We start from the raw sequence: 17,841 nt of genomic DNA on the forward strand, positions 1-17,841 counted from the left end.
TAATGGCCTAAACTCACTAATCAAAAGACATAGACCAGCAGATTGGATTTAAAAAAAAAAAAAAAAGTCCCAACAATATGCTGCCTCCAAGAGACTCATCTCATGGGAAAAGACATCCACAGACTGAGGGTGAAAGGATGGGAAAAAACATACCTCTCACATGGGCTGTGAAACTAGCAGGGGTTTCCATGCTCATATCAAATAAAGTAGACTTGAAGCCAAAGCTAATCAAAATGGATAAAGAAGGACATTTCACACTACTCAAGGGAACCATACATCAACAAGACACAACAATTATAAACATATATGCCCCAAACAATGGAGCATCTAAGTTCATCAAACTTTTCTCAAGTTCAACACTCAAGGCCACAACACAATACTTCTGGGTGACTTTAGCACAACTCTTTCACCACTGGATAGATGTTCCAAACAAAAGTTGAACAAAGAAACTACAGAACCCAATAATAGAACCAATAACCTAACTTAACTGACATATGAAGAATATTTCATCTATCAATGAGTGAATACACTTTCTTCTCAGCTGCATATGGATCCTTCTCTAAAATAGAACATATATTATGGCACAAGGCAACTCTTTGCAAATATAAAAAAGAAGTATTTATTTTTTTATTTTTTCTATCAGATCATAATGGAATGAAATTAGAAATCATGAAAAAATAAAAAATAAATGCTACTCCAACACTTGAAGACTAAATAATACACTATTTAATTGAATGAACAATGAGTTGCAAAAGAGATTAAAAAATTCTTAGAGGTAAATGAGAACACTGATACGATACAACATATCAAAATTTCTGGGACATTATGAAGGCAGTACTAAGAGGAAAGTTCATTGCTTGGAGTTCATTCTTTAAAAGAAGAAAAAGTCAACAAATAAATGACTTAACATTACATCTCAAAGCCTAGAAAAAGAAGAACAAATCAACCCCAAAAGCAGCAGAAGACAGGAAATAATTAAAATCAGAGCTGAAATCAATGAAACTGAAACAAAAAAAGCAATGGAAAAAAACTGACAAAACAAAATTTGGTTCTTTGAAAAAAAATAAATAAAATTGATTTTATTAGCATAACCCTTAGTCATGCTAACGAAGAGAAGGAGAGAGAAAACTCAAATTACTAACTTACGTGATGAAAAAGGAAATATCACAACAGACACTACAGGAATACAGAAGATAATTAGAAATTATTTTGAAAATTTATACTTCAATAAATAGAAAATATCAAAGGCATCAACAAATTCTGAGTCTGGTGATATGCCCAAACTGAATCAAGATGATATAAACAATTTAAACAGATCAATTTCAAGTAATGAAATAGAAGACACCATCAGAAGCCTACCAACCAAGAAAAGCCCAGGACCAGATGGATACACAGCTCAGTTCTTCAAGACTTTTAAAGAAGAACTAATACCAATATTCTTCAAATTATTTTGTGAAGTAGAAAAAGAGGGAGCACTTCCAAATGCATTCTATGAGGTCAATATCAGCCTGATTCCAAAACCAGGCAAAGGCACATCAAAGGAAAAAAACTTCAGATTCTAATGAACATAGATGCAAAAATTCTCAATAAAATTCTGGCAAATCAAATAGAAAAACATATCAAAAAGATAGTACACCATGATCAAGTAAGGTTAATTCTAGGGATGCAAAGTTGGTTCAATATGCAGAAATCAATAAATGTAATTCATCACATCAACGGAATTAAAGAATCATATGATCATCTCAATAAATGCAGAAAAAGCCTTCAACAAAATATAGCACCCCTTTCATGTTCAATACACTGGAAAAACTAGGGATAATAGGAACATATCTCATTACAAAAGCTACCTATGCTAAGCCCTAGGCCAGCATCATTACAAACGGAGAAAAACTGAAAATTTTTGTTCCCTCTAAAAATGGGAACAAGTCAGGGATGGCCTATTTCACAACTTCTATTTAATTTAGTTCTTGAAACACTAGCGAGAACAATTAGATGAAAGAATTTAAAGAGATACAGATAGAAGAACTCAAATTAACACTGTTTGCTGATGACATGATTCTACACCTAGAAGGCCCAAAAAATTCCACCAGAAAACTTCTGGAACTAATGAGCAAATTCAGCCAAGTAGCAGGACATAATATCAACACCCATAAATCAGAGGCATTTCTGTGTCAGTGACAAATCCTCTGAAAGAAAAAGAAGAAAAACTACCCCATTTTCAATAGCCTCAAAAAATAAATGAATAAAATACTTGGGAATCAACTTAATGAAAGAGGTGAAAGACCTCTACAATGAAAACTACAAAATGCTAAAGAAAGAAATTAAAGAAGACTTTAGAAGATGGAAAGATCTCCCTTGTTCTTGGATAGGCAGAATTAATATTGTCAAAATGACCATACTACCAAAATTACTACACAGATTTAATGCAATTTCAATCAAAATCCCAATGACATTCCTCACAGAAACAGAAAAAGCAGTCATAAAATTCATCTGGAAAAATAAGACACCCAAAATAGCTAAAGTAATCCTTAGCAAGAAAAGTGAAACAGGTGGCATCACCTTACCAGATCTTAAACTATACTATAGAGCAATAGTAACAAAAACAGCATGGTATTGGCACCAAAATAGACTTGCAGACCTATGGAACAGAATAGAGGACACAGAGACAAACCCACATAAATACAGTTATCTTATATTAGACGAAAGCACCAAAAACATACATTGGAAAAAAGATAGCCTCTTCAACAAATGGTGCTGGGAAAACTGATGATCTATATGCAACAAAATGAAGTTAAACTCCTATCTCTCCCCATGCACAAAACTCAACTCATAGTGGATCCAGGATCTAGGAATTAAACCAGAGACCCTGAGTCTAAGAGAAGAAAAAGTAGGCCCAAATCTACATCATGTCGGATTAGGCACCAACTTCCTTAATAAGACTCCTGTACTGCTAGAATTATAATCAAGAATCAATAAATGGGATGGATTCAAACTAAAAAGCTTCTTCTCAGCCAAAGAAACAATTGGTGAGGTGAATAGAGAGCCTACAGAATGGGAGCAATTTTGCAAATTTTTACCACACGCACATCAGATTGAACACTAATCTCTAGGTTATATAAAGAACTCAAAAAACACGAAAAAAATAAATTAATAACCCAATCAATAAATGGGCCAAAAACCTGAACAGACACTTCTTAGAAGATGATAAACAATCAATCAACAAATATATGAAAAAATATAATTAGAGAAATGCAAATCAAAACTACTCTAAGTTTTTCATCTCACCCCAGTCATAATGGCAGCTATTAAGAATACAAACAACAATAAGTGTTGGCGAGGATGCAGGGAAAAGGTACACTCATGCACTGCTGGTGTAACAGCAAACTGGTATACCAATATGGAAAGAAGTATGAGATTCCTTGGAAATCTGGGAATGGAACCACTATTAGACCCAGCTATCCCACTCCTTGGGCTATACCCAAAGACTTAAAAACAGCATACTACAGGGACACAGCTACATCAACATTTATAGCAGCACAATTCACAAATAACTACACTGTGGAACAAACCTAGATGCCCTTCAGTAAATAATTGGATAAAGAAAACGTGGTAACATACATACACAAAATGGAACACTACTCAGCCTTAAAAGAGAATAACATCATGGCATTTGCAGGTAAATGGATGGGATTAGAGAAGATAATGCTTAGTGAAGTTAGCCAATCCCAAAAAACCAAATGCTGAATGTTTTCTCTGATATAAGGAAGCTGATTCACAGTGGGGTGTGGGGGAGCATGGGAAGAATAGGCAAACTCCAGATAGGGCAGAGGGGAGGGAGGGGAAGGAAAGAGGCCTGAGGTAGGAAAGGCCGTGGAGTGAGATGGACCTCAGAAGTACATGTATGAAGACACAAATGGTGTGACTCTATGTTGCGTACAACCAAAGATAAGAAAAACTGTGCTCTAGATGTGCAATATGAAGTGAAATGCATTCTGCTGCCAAAGGGGCTGTGAAGGGCACGTGGAAAGATGCTCTCCTCACTGGCAATCAGAGAAAGCAAACCAACATGGCCACGAGAGGCCTTTCCACCCAGCGGGTCAGCCACCTGCAGGAGTGTGGGGCACCAGGTTCGGTGAGAACTGGGTCAGCTGGCAGGGGTCGAATCTGCTCCAGCCACGTCTGCAGAGCCATTGTCTTGTAACACAGAACATTAGCAGTCCAGGGATCCACCTGGAGCACACAGTGACCACTACCCTTGTGCACTAGAGGCAATGTGGAGAGGGATCAGATCCCAGCCACCAACTGGGAAGGATCCAGATGCCCGATGACAGGAGAGTAAACCCAAATGGTCAAACCGGCACGGTCACAGGAGGAAAGGCTGTACACTCAGGAAACCGAGAACTAGGGCCAACGCAGCAACCCAGAGAGTCAGAAGCAGCCCCGAATGGGGGAACACACAACATCAACTCAGCCAGAGAATGCAAACAGGACTTTCAAAAGAAGGGCAGGTGCAGGGCGAGTGCAGGGGTGGTCAGGGAGGTCAAGCAGGGGAAGCAGAGCCGGTGCACAGGGCTTCGGAGCAAGGTCCCAGCCAGCGGCCGCTGAAAAGTGCTGTCCTTACACTCCGTAACTCACATGAGCCTCGTGCCTGGTACAGCTCCAAGAACACAGAATTCAAAAGAAAAAAGGAGAGGGCAGAGGGAGGAATGGGGGGGGGGAATAAAAAGGAGATAAAAGGAGAAACTGCAGAAGTTTGAATTAATACTGTCAAGGAGAGAAGACAAAATCTCTTACACAATGAAAATTCGACATAACTTGGAACTGTTCACGTGGTGATGAATGATATTTAAATAACATCAAATACTTTTCTAAGAAGCTGATGCTCAGATAAACTTTCAGAACTCAATCATTTGAGACTGAAAAATAGCTTATCTTTAACTGCAAATTATGCACATGCTATAGATACCCGATACCCATTCTTGGAATGTTACATATGTCCACCCATGTGTATGTATAAATAGCATGGATGTACACTGCATACACACACTTCTCTCTCTCTCTCTCTCTCTCTCTCTCTCTCTCTCTCTCTCAAGGTGATGCACAGTCCAAACCTGGCCTGGCCCCTAAACCCTTCCCCCTGTACTCCCACAGCACCTGCAGTCAGTGGTGTCACTGAAACCATTCTGGCCCTTGTGTATAATGAAAGGCATCCTTCAAAGGCCAGCTGCTCACCTGAGGAAAAGGAGGGGCTCTGCACAGCCACAGCAGTTAGGAGCACCTGTGTTCCTCATGCACGTGGACCCTCGTGAGAACGTGGGCAGACCTTGCCTTGCAATGGGGTGACGTCACCCACGGTAAAGGTGAAAAAAATAAGATAAACTACTTCAGTTGGTAACCATCTGTGTGTGTGTGTGTGTGTGTGTGTGTGTGTGTGTGTGTGTGCATATGTACACACGTGTATTTTCTGCAATACATATATACACACGTGTATATAAACACATGTGTACCTATAAAAATAAAAGCAATGCCCTAAAATACAAACTAAAATATCTGGGGATCAAAACCTGATCTAGTTCTACCCTAATGAAGTTTAAATACCAGCTGTGAAAGGATACAAATGATTTCAAGTAGCTTATCGGCACCAGAACACAATCCAAAACTCTTTTTAAAAGTCAACACAATCTAGCCCTCAGCAATAAAACTGTGAATGTCCAGGATCCAATTAAAAATGAACACACAAACAAAGAAGCAGGAAAATATAACCCGCAACTAGGAGACGAGTCATTCAACAGACCCAAAGCCCAAACAGATAGAGATGGCAGGCCCATATAAAAGGCCAAACTGGAACTTACAGAGATGTGAACTACACTGGATTAAAAGATTAGCTACAGCGGAAGGAAAAAAGGAAACATAATGAAGACATGACACTTTTTAATCCAGCCAGGCTCAGAAACAAAACAAGACGGAAGAAAATGAGCAGAGTGTGAGAGGAATAAGGGAAACGCACAGGTGCACTGGGACCCCAGGAAAGGGAGGGGAGGCAGAACGAAGAACCATTCGCTGTGCTTCACTGAGGGAAAATCTGTACTCACAAATGCAAAAAGCTCAATGAGACCCAAGCTGAAGAGGCATCAAGATAACCCCACCAAGGCAAATAGGAAAATTGCTAAAAACAACTGACAAAGAGAAAGCCCTACTAGTGGGCAGGGGCAAAAGGACAGATTTCAAATTCACATACAAAGAGGCAAGTTGAAGAGTGACGGCAAACTGGACATCAGGAACTATGCAAGTCAGGGCACAATGGAACATCTCTGAGGCATTAAAAGAAAAAGTAGTCAACCTACAATTCTATGAGCAACAGTGTCTTTCAAGTATGCAGTGAAATAAAGACCTTCTCATTAAAAAAAAAACAAAAGCAAGACAATTCATACACCAACAGACACAAACAGACTTAAAAAATTTTTGGTGCAAGTTCAGGTACCAAAAACAATGATACTCTATTGAAATTAGAATCTACAAAGAGAAATAAAGAGCTCCAAGAAATGAAAAATATGCAAATAAATGTACATACTGAGTTTTTTTCTAGTTTTAATCTCCTAAAAGATAACTGACTGCCTCAAGCAAAATTAATAATAAAATATTTTGGAGTTTACTACATGCATAGCAATAAAATGAATATAACAAAAAATGGGACGCAAGAAGTTAAGTTAGACTATTGTTAGGCTGCACATAAAGCTGAATCATCATATGAATGCCGAGCATGAACATTACACTCCCTACAACAACCATGAAAAAAGGAAGGAACTAATAAGCCAACAGTGTAGATTAAAATGTTAAATTAGAATAATAAAAAATATATTCAAATAATCAGAAAGAAGGCAAGTAGAGAGGAGAGGGGCAAACCAAATAAGATGAAGAAGAAACAAACAGCAACGTGGTACACTTCAACCCAGCCAAGGTAGTAATTACATAAAATGTAAATCCTGGAAATTCCCAACTGTTAGAAAGACACTGTCAGTTTAGATTTCTTTTTTAAAGCAACAAACCCAACTGTATTTTTTCGACCAGAAATACAAGTTATTTGTAATGACAAAAAGGGACTGAATATAGAAGAAGAGAAAAACATTTAGCAGAGAAACACTGAAGGAAATCTGGAGTAGCTATCTTAAAATCAAACAGGTGATTCCAAACCAAGGACTTGAGCAGGGCTAGATGAGGTCATTTCATAAGGGCACATGGTCAAGTCACCAAAGCCAGGGCAGTTCCCGTCTGCGTACCTCCTAAGAAGTCTGAAAGAGAAGCAGCAAGAAGGGACAGAACTGAAAGGGGCGGGAGGCAAACCTTCAGTGACAGCCGGAGATTCCCACACTCCTGCTAACGTACAGGACAAGCAGACAGAACATCCGTGAGATGCAGACTGGAACAATGCTATCCACAAGCCTGACCCCACGGACGTTCAAGAACACTCCACCAGGTGCTCTCAGAACACGTCTTCTTGTCAAGGGGTTCACAGACTTTGATCATGTTGTGGGCAAAAAGCAACTCTCAACCAGCTTAGCAGCAGAGAACTCATAAGAACTCTGTTGTTTGACACGAGGTAATTCAGCGGGAGGCCAGAAGACTATGGGAAAGTCCCCAAGTGTTAGAAACCAAGTGCCATACTTCCAAAACCCAGCTCAACAAGAAATGACAAAGAAAGATGACAAGAGCTGCCCTGAGGGAGAGGGAAACGCAGGACAGCCTTCTGTGGACCGCAGCCAGGCAGGCGCTCGGAGGAGGCGACCACGCGCACTGACTGTCCCTGTGATCAAAGGAGAAGGCCAACTAAAGGGCCCAAGCATCCACCCTGAACTGCAAAAGCGAGGGCAAACTAAGCCCAAAGTTCAGCAGAGAGAAAGAAACCATAAAGACAATAAATCATAGGATAGAAAAAGGAGAAATCAATGAGCCCAAAAGCTAGTTCTCTGAAAAGAAAACCAATAAACTAACCAGACCAATTAGGAAACAGTGAGAAAAATGCAAATTACCAGTCATGGGAATTAAAACAAGAACGTGACAGACATTTAAAAGACAAAGGAAAACTAAAATAACCAGAGTCCAAAATACTCAACAATTTAAATGAAATGGTCAAATTCCTGGAAAACCACAAAATCTCACACACAAAGTCACTCCAAAAGAAATAAGAGCTCGGAAGAGTGTCCTCCTCTCAGAGATCACCCCACACATCATGAAGGGCTCCCGGGAACTCCCCGTGAACACGGGCAGCAGAACTGGGGCCACCACCCCGCGCGCGGCCAGGAGGGAGCAGCGGAGCTGGGCCTGTGCGAGTGATGGACAGCTGACGCTTCAGACGTGCATGGCTGCAGAGGCCCTCTCAAAGGGAGCAAAGGGAGGCGGTGGGACAGAAGTGGTGGCATCGACAAGTTCGCGCTGTGGCATGTGTCAATATCTGGAGGACCTGCGTGACTCAGAGGAAGCCACGTTTCCCGTGGGAACGACGAATCACACCACGAGACCCCGGAGCACCAGACGCACCAGTGGGTTTTCACGTCATGGCGTCCACCAGGCCCCTGGCCAGGCTGACCCCTTCCTCTCACCCACCGCACCTCGGGAAACCAGACCTGTCCAGCTCCGGAGGCCTGTCACAGAACATCCGCGTGCATTTGAGCAAGATGGAAAGGCCGCTGCCCTTCCCGACTCCCACCTGCGCGAGGCCGTCTGCCCAGGCTTCCACCAACACGGGGCTCACGCCAGGTGCATGGGGGGCAGGCATGACAGCCCCACTGCCTTCTGTGACGCAGACACCCAGGTCTGAGGAAAAGCACCACCCCCACCTCAATATGCCTTTTTATGGAAAATACAGCTACTATTCATTTAAAAATGTCACTTATTGGGGCTGGGGTTGTGGCTCAGTGGAAGAGCGCTTGCCTAGCATGGTGAGACACTGGGTTCATTCTCAGCACCACACATAGATAAATAAAATAAAGGTCCACTAACAACTAACAAAAATATTTTTTTAAATGTCATTTATGAAATTTAACAGATGTATGATTGTTTAAATGAATTGATAGATTTTTAAATTACTCCACATTCATTTGCAGAGGGACAAATAGCAATGCAGTTGCCCCCTGTATCTTGGCATCCGAAGATTCAACCCACTGTAGATGGAAAGTATTGAGAAGAAAACTGTGCCCATAGTTTATTACAAGATTCTAACAGACAATTATCTAGACGGCGTTTGCGCTGTATTTGGTATCGTAAGAAAAACAGAGATGATCTAAAGTGCCTGGGAGGACTGCATACACTACATGCAAATACCGTGCTCTTCACGTAAGGGACTGTACGCTCTGGGGTTCTGGCACCTGTGGAGGGTCCTGGAACCACCACCACCACCACCACCCCCAAGAAGACTGAGGGTCACCGTGTGTAATCACACCACCTTCTGAGGAGTCCCAGGTAGTTTTAAGAGCTCAGAAAAGTTCTACCATCAAACAGTGAGCAGACCCCTGGCTTAGAGGGAGTCCACTCACTATCCCAGCCCTCTGCAGCCCAAAGGCCTCTTGGGGACCTGCTGCCCCAGTGGCACAATGAGGAGACCTGGGAGCACACCAGGCCCTTCACCTGACAAGGGACACGAGAGCCCTGTCCCTGCCATAGGAAGATACCTGATGTCCCACTGTTTAAAAGTGCTCCCTCTGCCCTCCCTCTGCCAACACCACCTGCACAAACTTTCCACACAACTGTGACTCCTTCTCTCTAGGAGACCTCCTTGTAAAGCTCCACTAGGGAATTATCATGATGTCAGTGTCGTCGCGGGTCAGTGAAGAACACTATGGCACGGTGGGTCAGGACAGGGACACAAGACCACACGAAACCATTTCAACACATTAGACTTTTGGTCAAGATGAAAGATGAAAAAATATATATGTCAAGCAATCTATTCTAATTGGGTTCCCATGGTAACTGTACAATGGGATTTTTCAATATAACATCCCAAAGGCCCAATGCACACTTGTAAAATACACCTCCAGCAGCCAAACTGTTTTTGCACTACAGCACTCCCAGGAAGATCAATTACTGCACGTCCCCACCCTGACCATTAGTGGCAGGAGCCATTAGGCCACATTAGCATAAGTCATGGAAGGAGCACGGGCATATCACAAAAATCACACAGAACTAATCACACACCTCAGACCCATCAAACATGTATGAGCAACACACGGACAGGACCGTTGTCACAACCACGTTTATGAACCTAAGAAATCAAGCCAGCCACACGCTACCCATTATGCCTCTCTCATTGATTTCAAGGATAAGCAGAATCAATCATTAATAATTACATTATAAGATGACCCTTGAGGTCAATCATATTCTTAGAGACTCCCACTATGGAATTAAACAACAAACGTAGCTGGGCTAATAAATAAATAAAGGTAACTGAGAAGAATTACTCCTAGGTATTGACGGTCCATTCCGCAACCCAGGACTCTGGCTTCACCTGTGCTGACCGTGGCAGTTTCTCTCCCTAGCACACCTGAGCCCCAAAACAGGCTCACAAGGACACAGGGCCAGCACACGCTGTAGCCACAGAGGCCAGAGGGTGCTCAGCACAGGCAAGACCCATCAGGAAAAAGCTCACACTCTGAGTTTTCTTTCTAACAACCCTACATATCCCCATGGATTTGATAACATTCTGCACAAACAACCCACAGCACAAACTGGTCAGTTGGACAGAAACGAGTTTAAGGACCTCGTACCTGTTTCTACCTAACCCCATCAACTGCCTACCTGTGATGCAGTCCAGCCTGGTGCAGGTGTGGGCTGGCAGCCTTTAGGTGGGAATGTCTTGCTGGGTCTCCAGCTCAACAGGAAGCTGCACATGTTCTCAGAGAGGCAGCTCACTCCAAAGGCAGTCAAGTCCATGATTCTGAGAACTGCTGCTTTTGTCCAGCAGGATGGTCAACTGCCACTCCTGGGTCCAGTCAGGGACCAGACCAAGCTCAAGAGAAAAAAATCCCAGCTGTGCTGTGCAGACTGGCCCTGAACCCCTCCTCTTGCAGAAGAAACCCGTCTCCCCAGCATGGACGCTGGTCTTCTCTCCTGTGTCCCATCGGAGCCTGGGTGACGACGCCACAGACCAAGGGCCGTCTGTGTGTCCTTCTGCCTGGCCTGCTGCACCCCATCCGCTGGGGTCCTGGTGCTCGCCATGGCTTCTGCTCACTGTGTTCTTGCACTCCTGGGCACACATCTTGTGGGATGCCCAGACTAAACAGACCAGTGTCCTCATCCACACAGCGTGGCTGCTCACAAGGCCAGCAAGTTTGGTGCTTCAGAATGATATTCGTGGTCGCTGTGCCTGTGCACTGGTCGGCTCCAGCGGCCACATCACCACAACGCACTCTGTCTCCTCGGTGCTGGACTTGTAGCATTTCCCTTCAGGAGAACATTCCACTGCTCAGCTTCCTGCTAAGAGCTCCCCTCCCACCCTCCTGGCTCTCCGTCAGCCACCCACCTCCTTGTGTCCTCACAGGGCCAGAGAGAGGTCCCCTTCCCCTCCCAACGAGGCACCAGTCCTGTTGAATCAGGACCTCACTCCTACGCCTCAGCTGGCCCTGGCCATCTCCTGAAGGACCCATCTCCAAATACAGCCATACTGGGGTCAGGACTCCACCACCTGAATTTGGGGATATAGTGCTATCCACAGTACCCCGTGCCCAGCACACTGTGCTGGTCCTCCTGTCAGGCAGAGGCTACAGCCCAGCCTCTGAGGGCTCCCAGCCCCAAATTCCAGCATCGACAGGTTCCAGTAAAGCAGGAAATGGGGTGCAATTCAGCAGGCCCCAAGGAGGCAGCCAGGGGCTGATGTGCCTCTGTGCTACCCAAGACTTGGGGAGGCCCAGAGGGGGGCAAGGAGCAGGGGGTGTGTGCTTCAGGCATGTCAGAGGTCACCAAGGCTATCGGGGGTCTGCAAAGAGAAGGGACTTGGGCCTCCTTCCTGCTTGGGGTCTTTCTGCCCCTGATTCTGACTGAAGGCCAAGGGGACTCAAGCTAGTGGCCGAGAGCCAGCAATCCAGTTAGAGTGCCAGGGTGACCAATGTCCCTGTTGGCCCAGGACTTGCCTAGTGTGGCAATTGGAAGTCCTCTACCCTGAAAATGGCTGGTCCCCCATGGTGGAGGGAACCGTGTCTCCCACAGCCCGTGTACTCACTCAGCACAAGACCATGATGATCAGTTGTGGCCAGCAGTGGGTGACCTTGGACTTGAAGAGCGTGACCTCGCTTTAGAGCCAGAACATCACTCCAGGTTACAATTCTGGCAGCAAGTCAGAAGTCATGCGCTACGCGCAGCCTGCACTGGCCTCCCTGTCTGACCCAGGGGGACACAGTCTCCATTCGTACCCACCTCAGAGGAGACCGATGGGCCTCAGGAGGTGTGGGTCCTGGTGACCAGAAGCATGCTGGCACAACAGCCCGCATCTATCTGACTGGACAGCTTTATCTGACCATCACAATCATGACGGAAACCAATTCTTCACACAATAAAGAATGGTACACATGGGTTTTCTGGGGATCGCTGGCTAAATCCAGTAACTTTTAGAAATACATCATTTCTTTTCTTTGCCAATTATTCTGGAAACTTCCTTTTGAGTGCTAAAAGCCTCACTAAAGAGCAGCGCCTTTCCCAAGCACAACTCCTTTGCGTGTGTGCTGTGGATGTGACGTGCTTCCTCCCGAGTCCCTGTCATCCAGGAGGTGCGGGGCTCGTCACTGGCAGCATCACTGAAACTAGACCATGACACGGGACGCTGAGACTGTGAAGGTCCGTCCCAGGGAGCTCCCCGAGCTCGGGCTTTACCCCGTGGACCCTGCAAGGCTGGTCAGCCCCCACTCTGACCTGCCCCGGGTCCTCCTAGCACACCACCTTGACCACGCAGTGTCCCACCCCAGAGGCCATCCCGGAGTCTCTCTCAGACCTGCCTATGGCTGCCACCTCTCATCAATTTCCACCCAACAGCCACCTGCTCAGAGGGGCCACCTCCACGTCTCCACTATTAACTACCTGCCACAGAAGCCAGATCCCCAGTCTGTGACACCCTCGCAGCAACCCTCACAGGTGGTCTTTCTGACCCCAAGGGGGCCCTCGAAAGCCTGCCATGGCCTGAATGTCTCCCCAACTTTCACGGGTCGGAACCGAGACTGCTCAGTGTAGCAGTCAGGGCTGACAGAGGCGTCTGGTCACAGGGGGCAGAGGCCACATGATGAGATGCTTACCTTTGTCGTGGGAACAGGTGCTCTGCCACAAGAACTTGACCCCTTTCCGCTCTCCCAGACACCACTGGCTCTTCCACTGTCTGTGTGAGTCAAGGCAGCACGAGCCCTCACCAGACCCTGAATCTGCCAACTTCCTAACTATGGGCCCAGAGAAACCTTCTCCTGCATGAAGTACCCAGTCTCAAGCCCGTTATTATAGTAGCAGAAGACAGTCTAGGCCAGAGCCCAACAGGAAGGAAGCCTGACCCCATGGCCCTCAGACAGCACAGGGGCCCAGGGGCCAGCAAGGGGACCCCTGAGGATACCATCAGCACACAGCCAGCCAAGACACTCTGCAGTCTTTACTAAGTAAACTCAGCACACACTTTATTTGTGATTTACATTCAGATGTGACTGCACACTTGAAACTTGGCTGTTTGATTTTAAAGATCTGCTGCCACCTGCGGAAAGCACAGGTTGCCCCCCGTGGCGTGCAGGCTGGGTGAGGGGAGTCCGCTAATGAGCCACCTTCCCCCCTGCTGACAGTTCTGCCTGAATGAACAGTTCCAATAAGCCCGTGTCCCCACCTCGGAGCCCAGTTGCCAGGCAAGGCAAAGGGATGATCACCCTTCGGGATCACTCAGGTAGGGCCCTCTGCTTCCCCAGGAGGCTTTTAAAAATTCACACAAAAGCATAGAACTCAATATCTTCTTCCTTCTTGATAAGCAAAATGATCCTAACCACAGTCATCTCTCATAACCTTCTCTCTCCCACCCACACAGCAACAGTAAGGACCCACGGGCTGGCCCCAACATCCATGGCATTGTCCCACGGCCAGGCCCGCTGCCACCAACCCACACCATCTGGCCCACACCTGGGCACTTCTGATGACCTGGTGCACCTGCTCACAACACCTGGAGAAAAGATGCAGCACAGACCCGCTCTCCAGCAGCGACTCTGCCTGGCTACTCCACTTCCTGTCCTACCACCCCACACCCTACTCACACTGAACCACTGGCCAGTCCCTAGATGCTCCTAGAGTCCACGTTCCCACTACTTTGCCCAGAATGCCTTGCCCCTTGGGAAAACCTCCCAAGCAGCCCACAGACGCTTGGGCCACGGGAGGTGGTGGGGTAGCAGTAAGCCGTGGGTCCTGCTCGCTCTCCAGGTGCTCCTGGTCCCTCTGCCCCATGGCACTGGTCCTCCACCCTCAAATGGGGTGTGACAAGAGGGCAATGCACCCACAGGCAGGGCCATCTCACCATGTCTGCCTGCACTTAGCCCAGCTAAGATTCTGCATGGCCTCACAGGGAGCCTGAGCAGCTCCAAGCAGGGACAGCCTTGGACAGCTGCTTTTCCACAATCCGAAGGACGATGCCTGGTGACGCTGGTATTCAGAAAACCTTAACTGAATATGCAGGTGCGGTTCAATGCACGTTCTATCTCGCCCCCCAGGACCTCCAGCACCTCCTTAGCTGCACTCCTGCAAGGTGACATGGCAGTGGTGAAAAGCTGCACTTGGCCATCAAATAAATCCAGGTGGAAAACAAAACCCTGCCAGTCCCATGTGCCTCATGCAAGTCACTCTGCCTCCCAGTACCCTGTCCCTTCACATGCTAACCAAGACGCTGACAGCAGCTATCTCAGGTGAGCCTACTGATTTAATAAGAGGGTCTTTGTACAGCAAGGAGCACACAGGACTCTAATAACACTGCCAGGGTGAAGTGACCTGAGATAGGAGGGTAAAGAGACACCCCGAATCAAGATGCCTTCACACACACACACACACACACACACACACACACACACACATCACTGCAGATTGTCGGGTTTTGACAAAGCATACCCGAGGGGCCCAAGTAACCCCTTGCCACTGTGGTATGAGCAGTCACACATGAGGAAATACTGTCACTGCTGGTGGCTCTGCTGGTTCCTGGCCACTGCCATTGTGTCTGGTCCTTCGGGAAGTTCTTTCAACTTCACAGACTGGTTGTGTCAAGCCTCTTAGAGACCGTGACGGGGCTGTCTTGGACTGGCAGGTGCCACAGGAGCACACAGGAAGCCTGCCTGCCTGCTAGGGCCAGAGAGGCACCCCTGCCACGGCAGGTCACACCTGAACCTTGGGGACTCAGCCAGAATGGGCAGCCTGTGCTCCAGCGCCTCTTCCTAACACCCCTCTAAAAGGACAGAGAGGCGGCAGAGCAAACCACCTCCTGCAGACAAAAGGCATCCCAGACACCCAGGGCGCCAGCCCGGAGACACCACACACCGCAGGCCAAACAGAAGCCCGTGGCACCTGGAATTCCAGGTCACTGGAGGTGGAACGCCTCGGTCTGGCCAGTCTCTCATCCACCACCAAGAACAGTTCAGTGACCGTGTTAACCAGTGCCACTGTGACTATTCAGGGCCAGCAGTGCCAGTCTGGTGGGATCCCTAAGTGTGAGGACATTGTCACGGCTCGCCTCAGGGAAGCCACACCCTGCAGGTTAAGTGAGCTTACCATGGCCATTAGCAGTCAGCAGGGAGAAGGTCCCAGCTGAGCCACTCTGATCTCCAGAAGCCACACCAGTGACCACTAACTAGGAGGGCTTCGGACGTGCGAATCTGTCAAGGTGCTGATGGAGGGAAACAAGCATGTTGACTCCTGCAGGGACACACAGAAGCTGTTGACCTGGAAGAAATGAGGATTCTGATTGGCTGCTCACTGGCTGGCCTGCAGGGACATGAGGATTCTGATTGGCTGCTTGCACTCTTGTGGTTTCAAATTAAGATTTCTATCATGTAACATGTTTTACTTTATAACATGTTTTACTTTATAAAACACCCATTTAACTTTTCCTGTGCTTTTACTTATCCAGGTGGACAGAGTAAGCCGGTTATTGCTATTTGAGAGATGAGGGGGCAGCTGGGGAAATGCTTAGCAACCCCAAGTGCCCCAGCCAGTAGATGACACCATCAGAGTCACGTGCATTGTTCTCCCCACACACAACTCTGGTACATACCATATAACCACTCTGTCCAATTCCACAAAGATGTGCTCCGTTGTATATTTGAAAGTTAACCCTCACCTGAGACATGACAGCACAACTATCCAGACTCCCACCACTACCACCAGAGAAAGGCCAAGCAAGCCACTCTGAAGGACAAAGAGGAGGGACATGTCTGTGGCTGTCCATGCTTCACATCTGTTCATAAAACCAATGCCAAAGCTTTGGCAACATCGGCATCTTTTGTTATAACCACAAAACCAAAAACCTCAATGCTCTGATATCACTATCACATTGGGTTTACATTCTGAAGAGATTCACATCTCTAAGGAGTTTCAAGACCACGCGCAAATCCAGGTGCACAGGCATCTCTGAACAAGGGAAGCTGCGAATGAACTGCAGCTTGTCGGAGCTGCCCAGTACTTCCTCCCAGAGGGGCTCTGACTGCCCAGAGGAGCCTAACACGGGCCACCAGCACCCCCTGGAGAGCCTTCAAAGAGATGGATCCCCAGGTTCTGACCCCACAAAGGGCCTTTCTAACCAGTACTCTCAGACACTCTGATATCAGCGGGGCTCGGACATGTTTGTAATGCTGCCCTTGTTGCCCACAAACAGCCCACCTCATGGAGAGCAACAGGTCCCAGGGGCTGGCTCATCAGGCCTTGCTGGAGCCTCAGTCCAGGAAGACTCCCACCACTACCACCAGCAGCAGCCAGACCTGAGGCTGGTGCCCAGCCCCCACTTGCAGATCCTGTAGGCTGGGGAGTGAGATGAAGCTAAGTTTAAAAACAAATAAAGAGTAACGACCAGGTATTACATCTCCTACTTTGCCCTGAAATTCATTCCCTCTTCATCCATGTATCTCTGAAATCCAGTACTGGAATTGTCCAATTTGTCAATAAGGTGAGTTTTCTAAACTACTATCCATATGACTCAATTTGTCAGTAAAAACTGCCACCAGCGCTGTGCTTGCAAAAAATGTCCATAAATGCATTATTGCAACCAGCAGATCGATGTCTATAATAAAAACACATAGATTTAACAAGTGCCGGCCCTTTACGAGTCACACCATTGGTGGGCTCTGCATTCAGGGTCACCCTGGACTTCTGGGAATGGGCCACAGAGCTGGGGCTGGATGCTGTACTGACTCCTAAAGTGCTACAGGCAGGAAATTATTCTAACAAGAGAATTTCAGAAAGAATAGTGTGGACATACAGCCGTTTACTGCTCTCTCACGAGCCCTTTCATGGCCACACACGCATCCATGAAGTCAAATCCAACAGCCATAAGGAAGCGTTTGCATAGAATTGTTAGCTGGTTTGACAAGAGCTACACTACAGGCCTACAGAGTTTTCTCCAGATGGGATATGGGGACATGAGGCTCCTTGGAGACCCCACTTTGCTGCTGAGCCACCAACTCAGCTGAAGACAACTTGTGGTATAGAGAACAGGTTTCAACATCCACAAGTGGCCGTGGGTGTCACCACGGGGCCAGTAGCAGGCCATTTATTTGGTTCTCTTGCTGGGGCTGACTTTCCAACACAGTGCAATAGACTGGCCTAACTGTAAGCGATGCCTAGCACTTGAGCTAGACATAGCCCATG

The 17,841-nt window shown here is 46.7% G+C and overlaps 1 protein-coding gene across 3 annotated transcripts in view; it reads right to left on the reverse strand.

Annotated features, from left to right (window-relative positions):
* The window catches only part of Mgmt (O-6-methylguanine-DNA methyltransferase), a 227,458-nt gene that overhangs the window by 206,020 nt on the left and 3,597 nt on the right, over nucleotides 1–17,841 (reverse strand). The window contains exon 2 of one of the 3 annotated variants that reach the window (XM_078024199.1): nucleotides 15,751–15,921. The exons of the other annotated variants lie outside the window; for them this stretch is intronic. Coding sequence (XP_077880325.1) covers nucleotides 15,751–15,759 — 9 coding nt within the window. The 5' untranslated portion in view covers nucleotides 15,760–15,921. The remainder of the gene's footprint in view (nucleotides 1–15,750; nucleotides 15,922–17,841) is intronic. 3 annotated transcript variants of the gene reach the window in all.

This window comes from Ictidomys tridecemlineatus, chromosome 1, assembly GCF_052094955.1.
Source record: "Ictidomys tridecemlineatus isolate mIctTri1 chromosome 1, mIctTri1.hap1, whole genome shotgun sequence".
NCBI classification, from domain to species: domain Eukaryota; kingdom Metazoa; phylum Chordata; class Mammalia; order Rodentia; family Sciuridae; genus Ictidomys; species Ictidomys tridecemlineatus.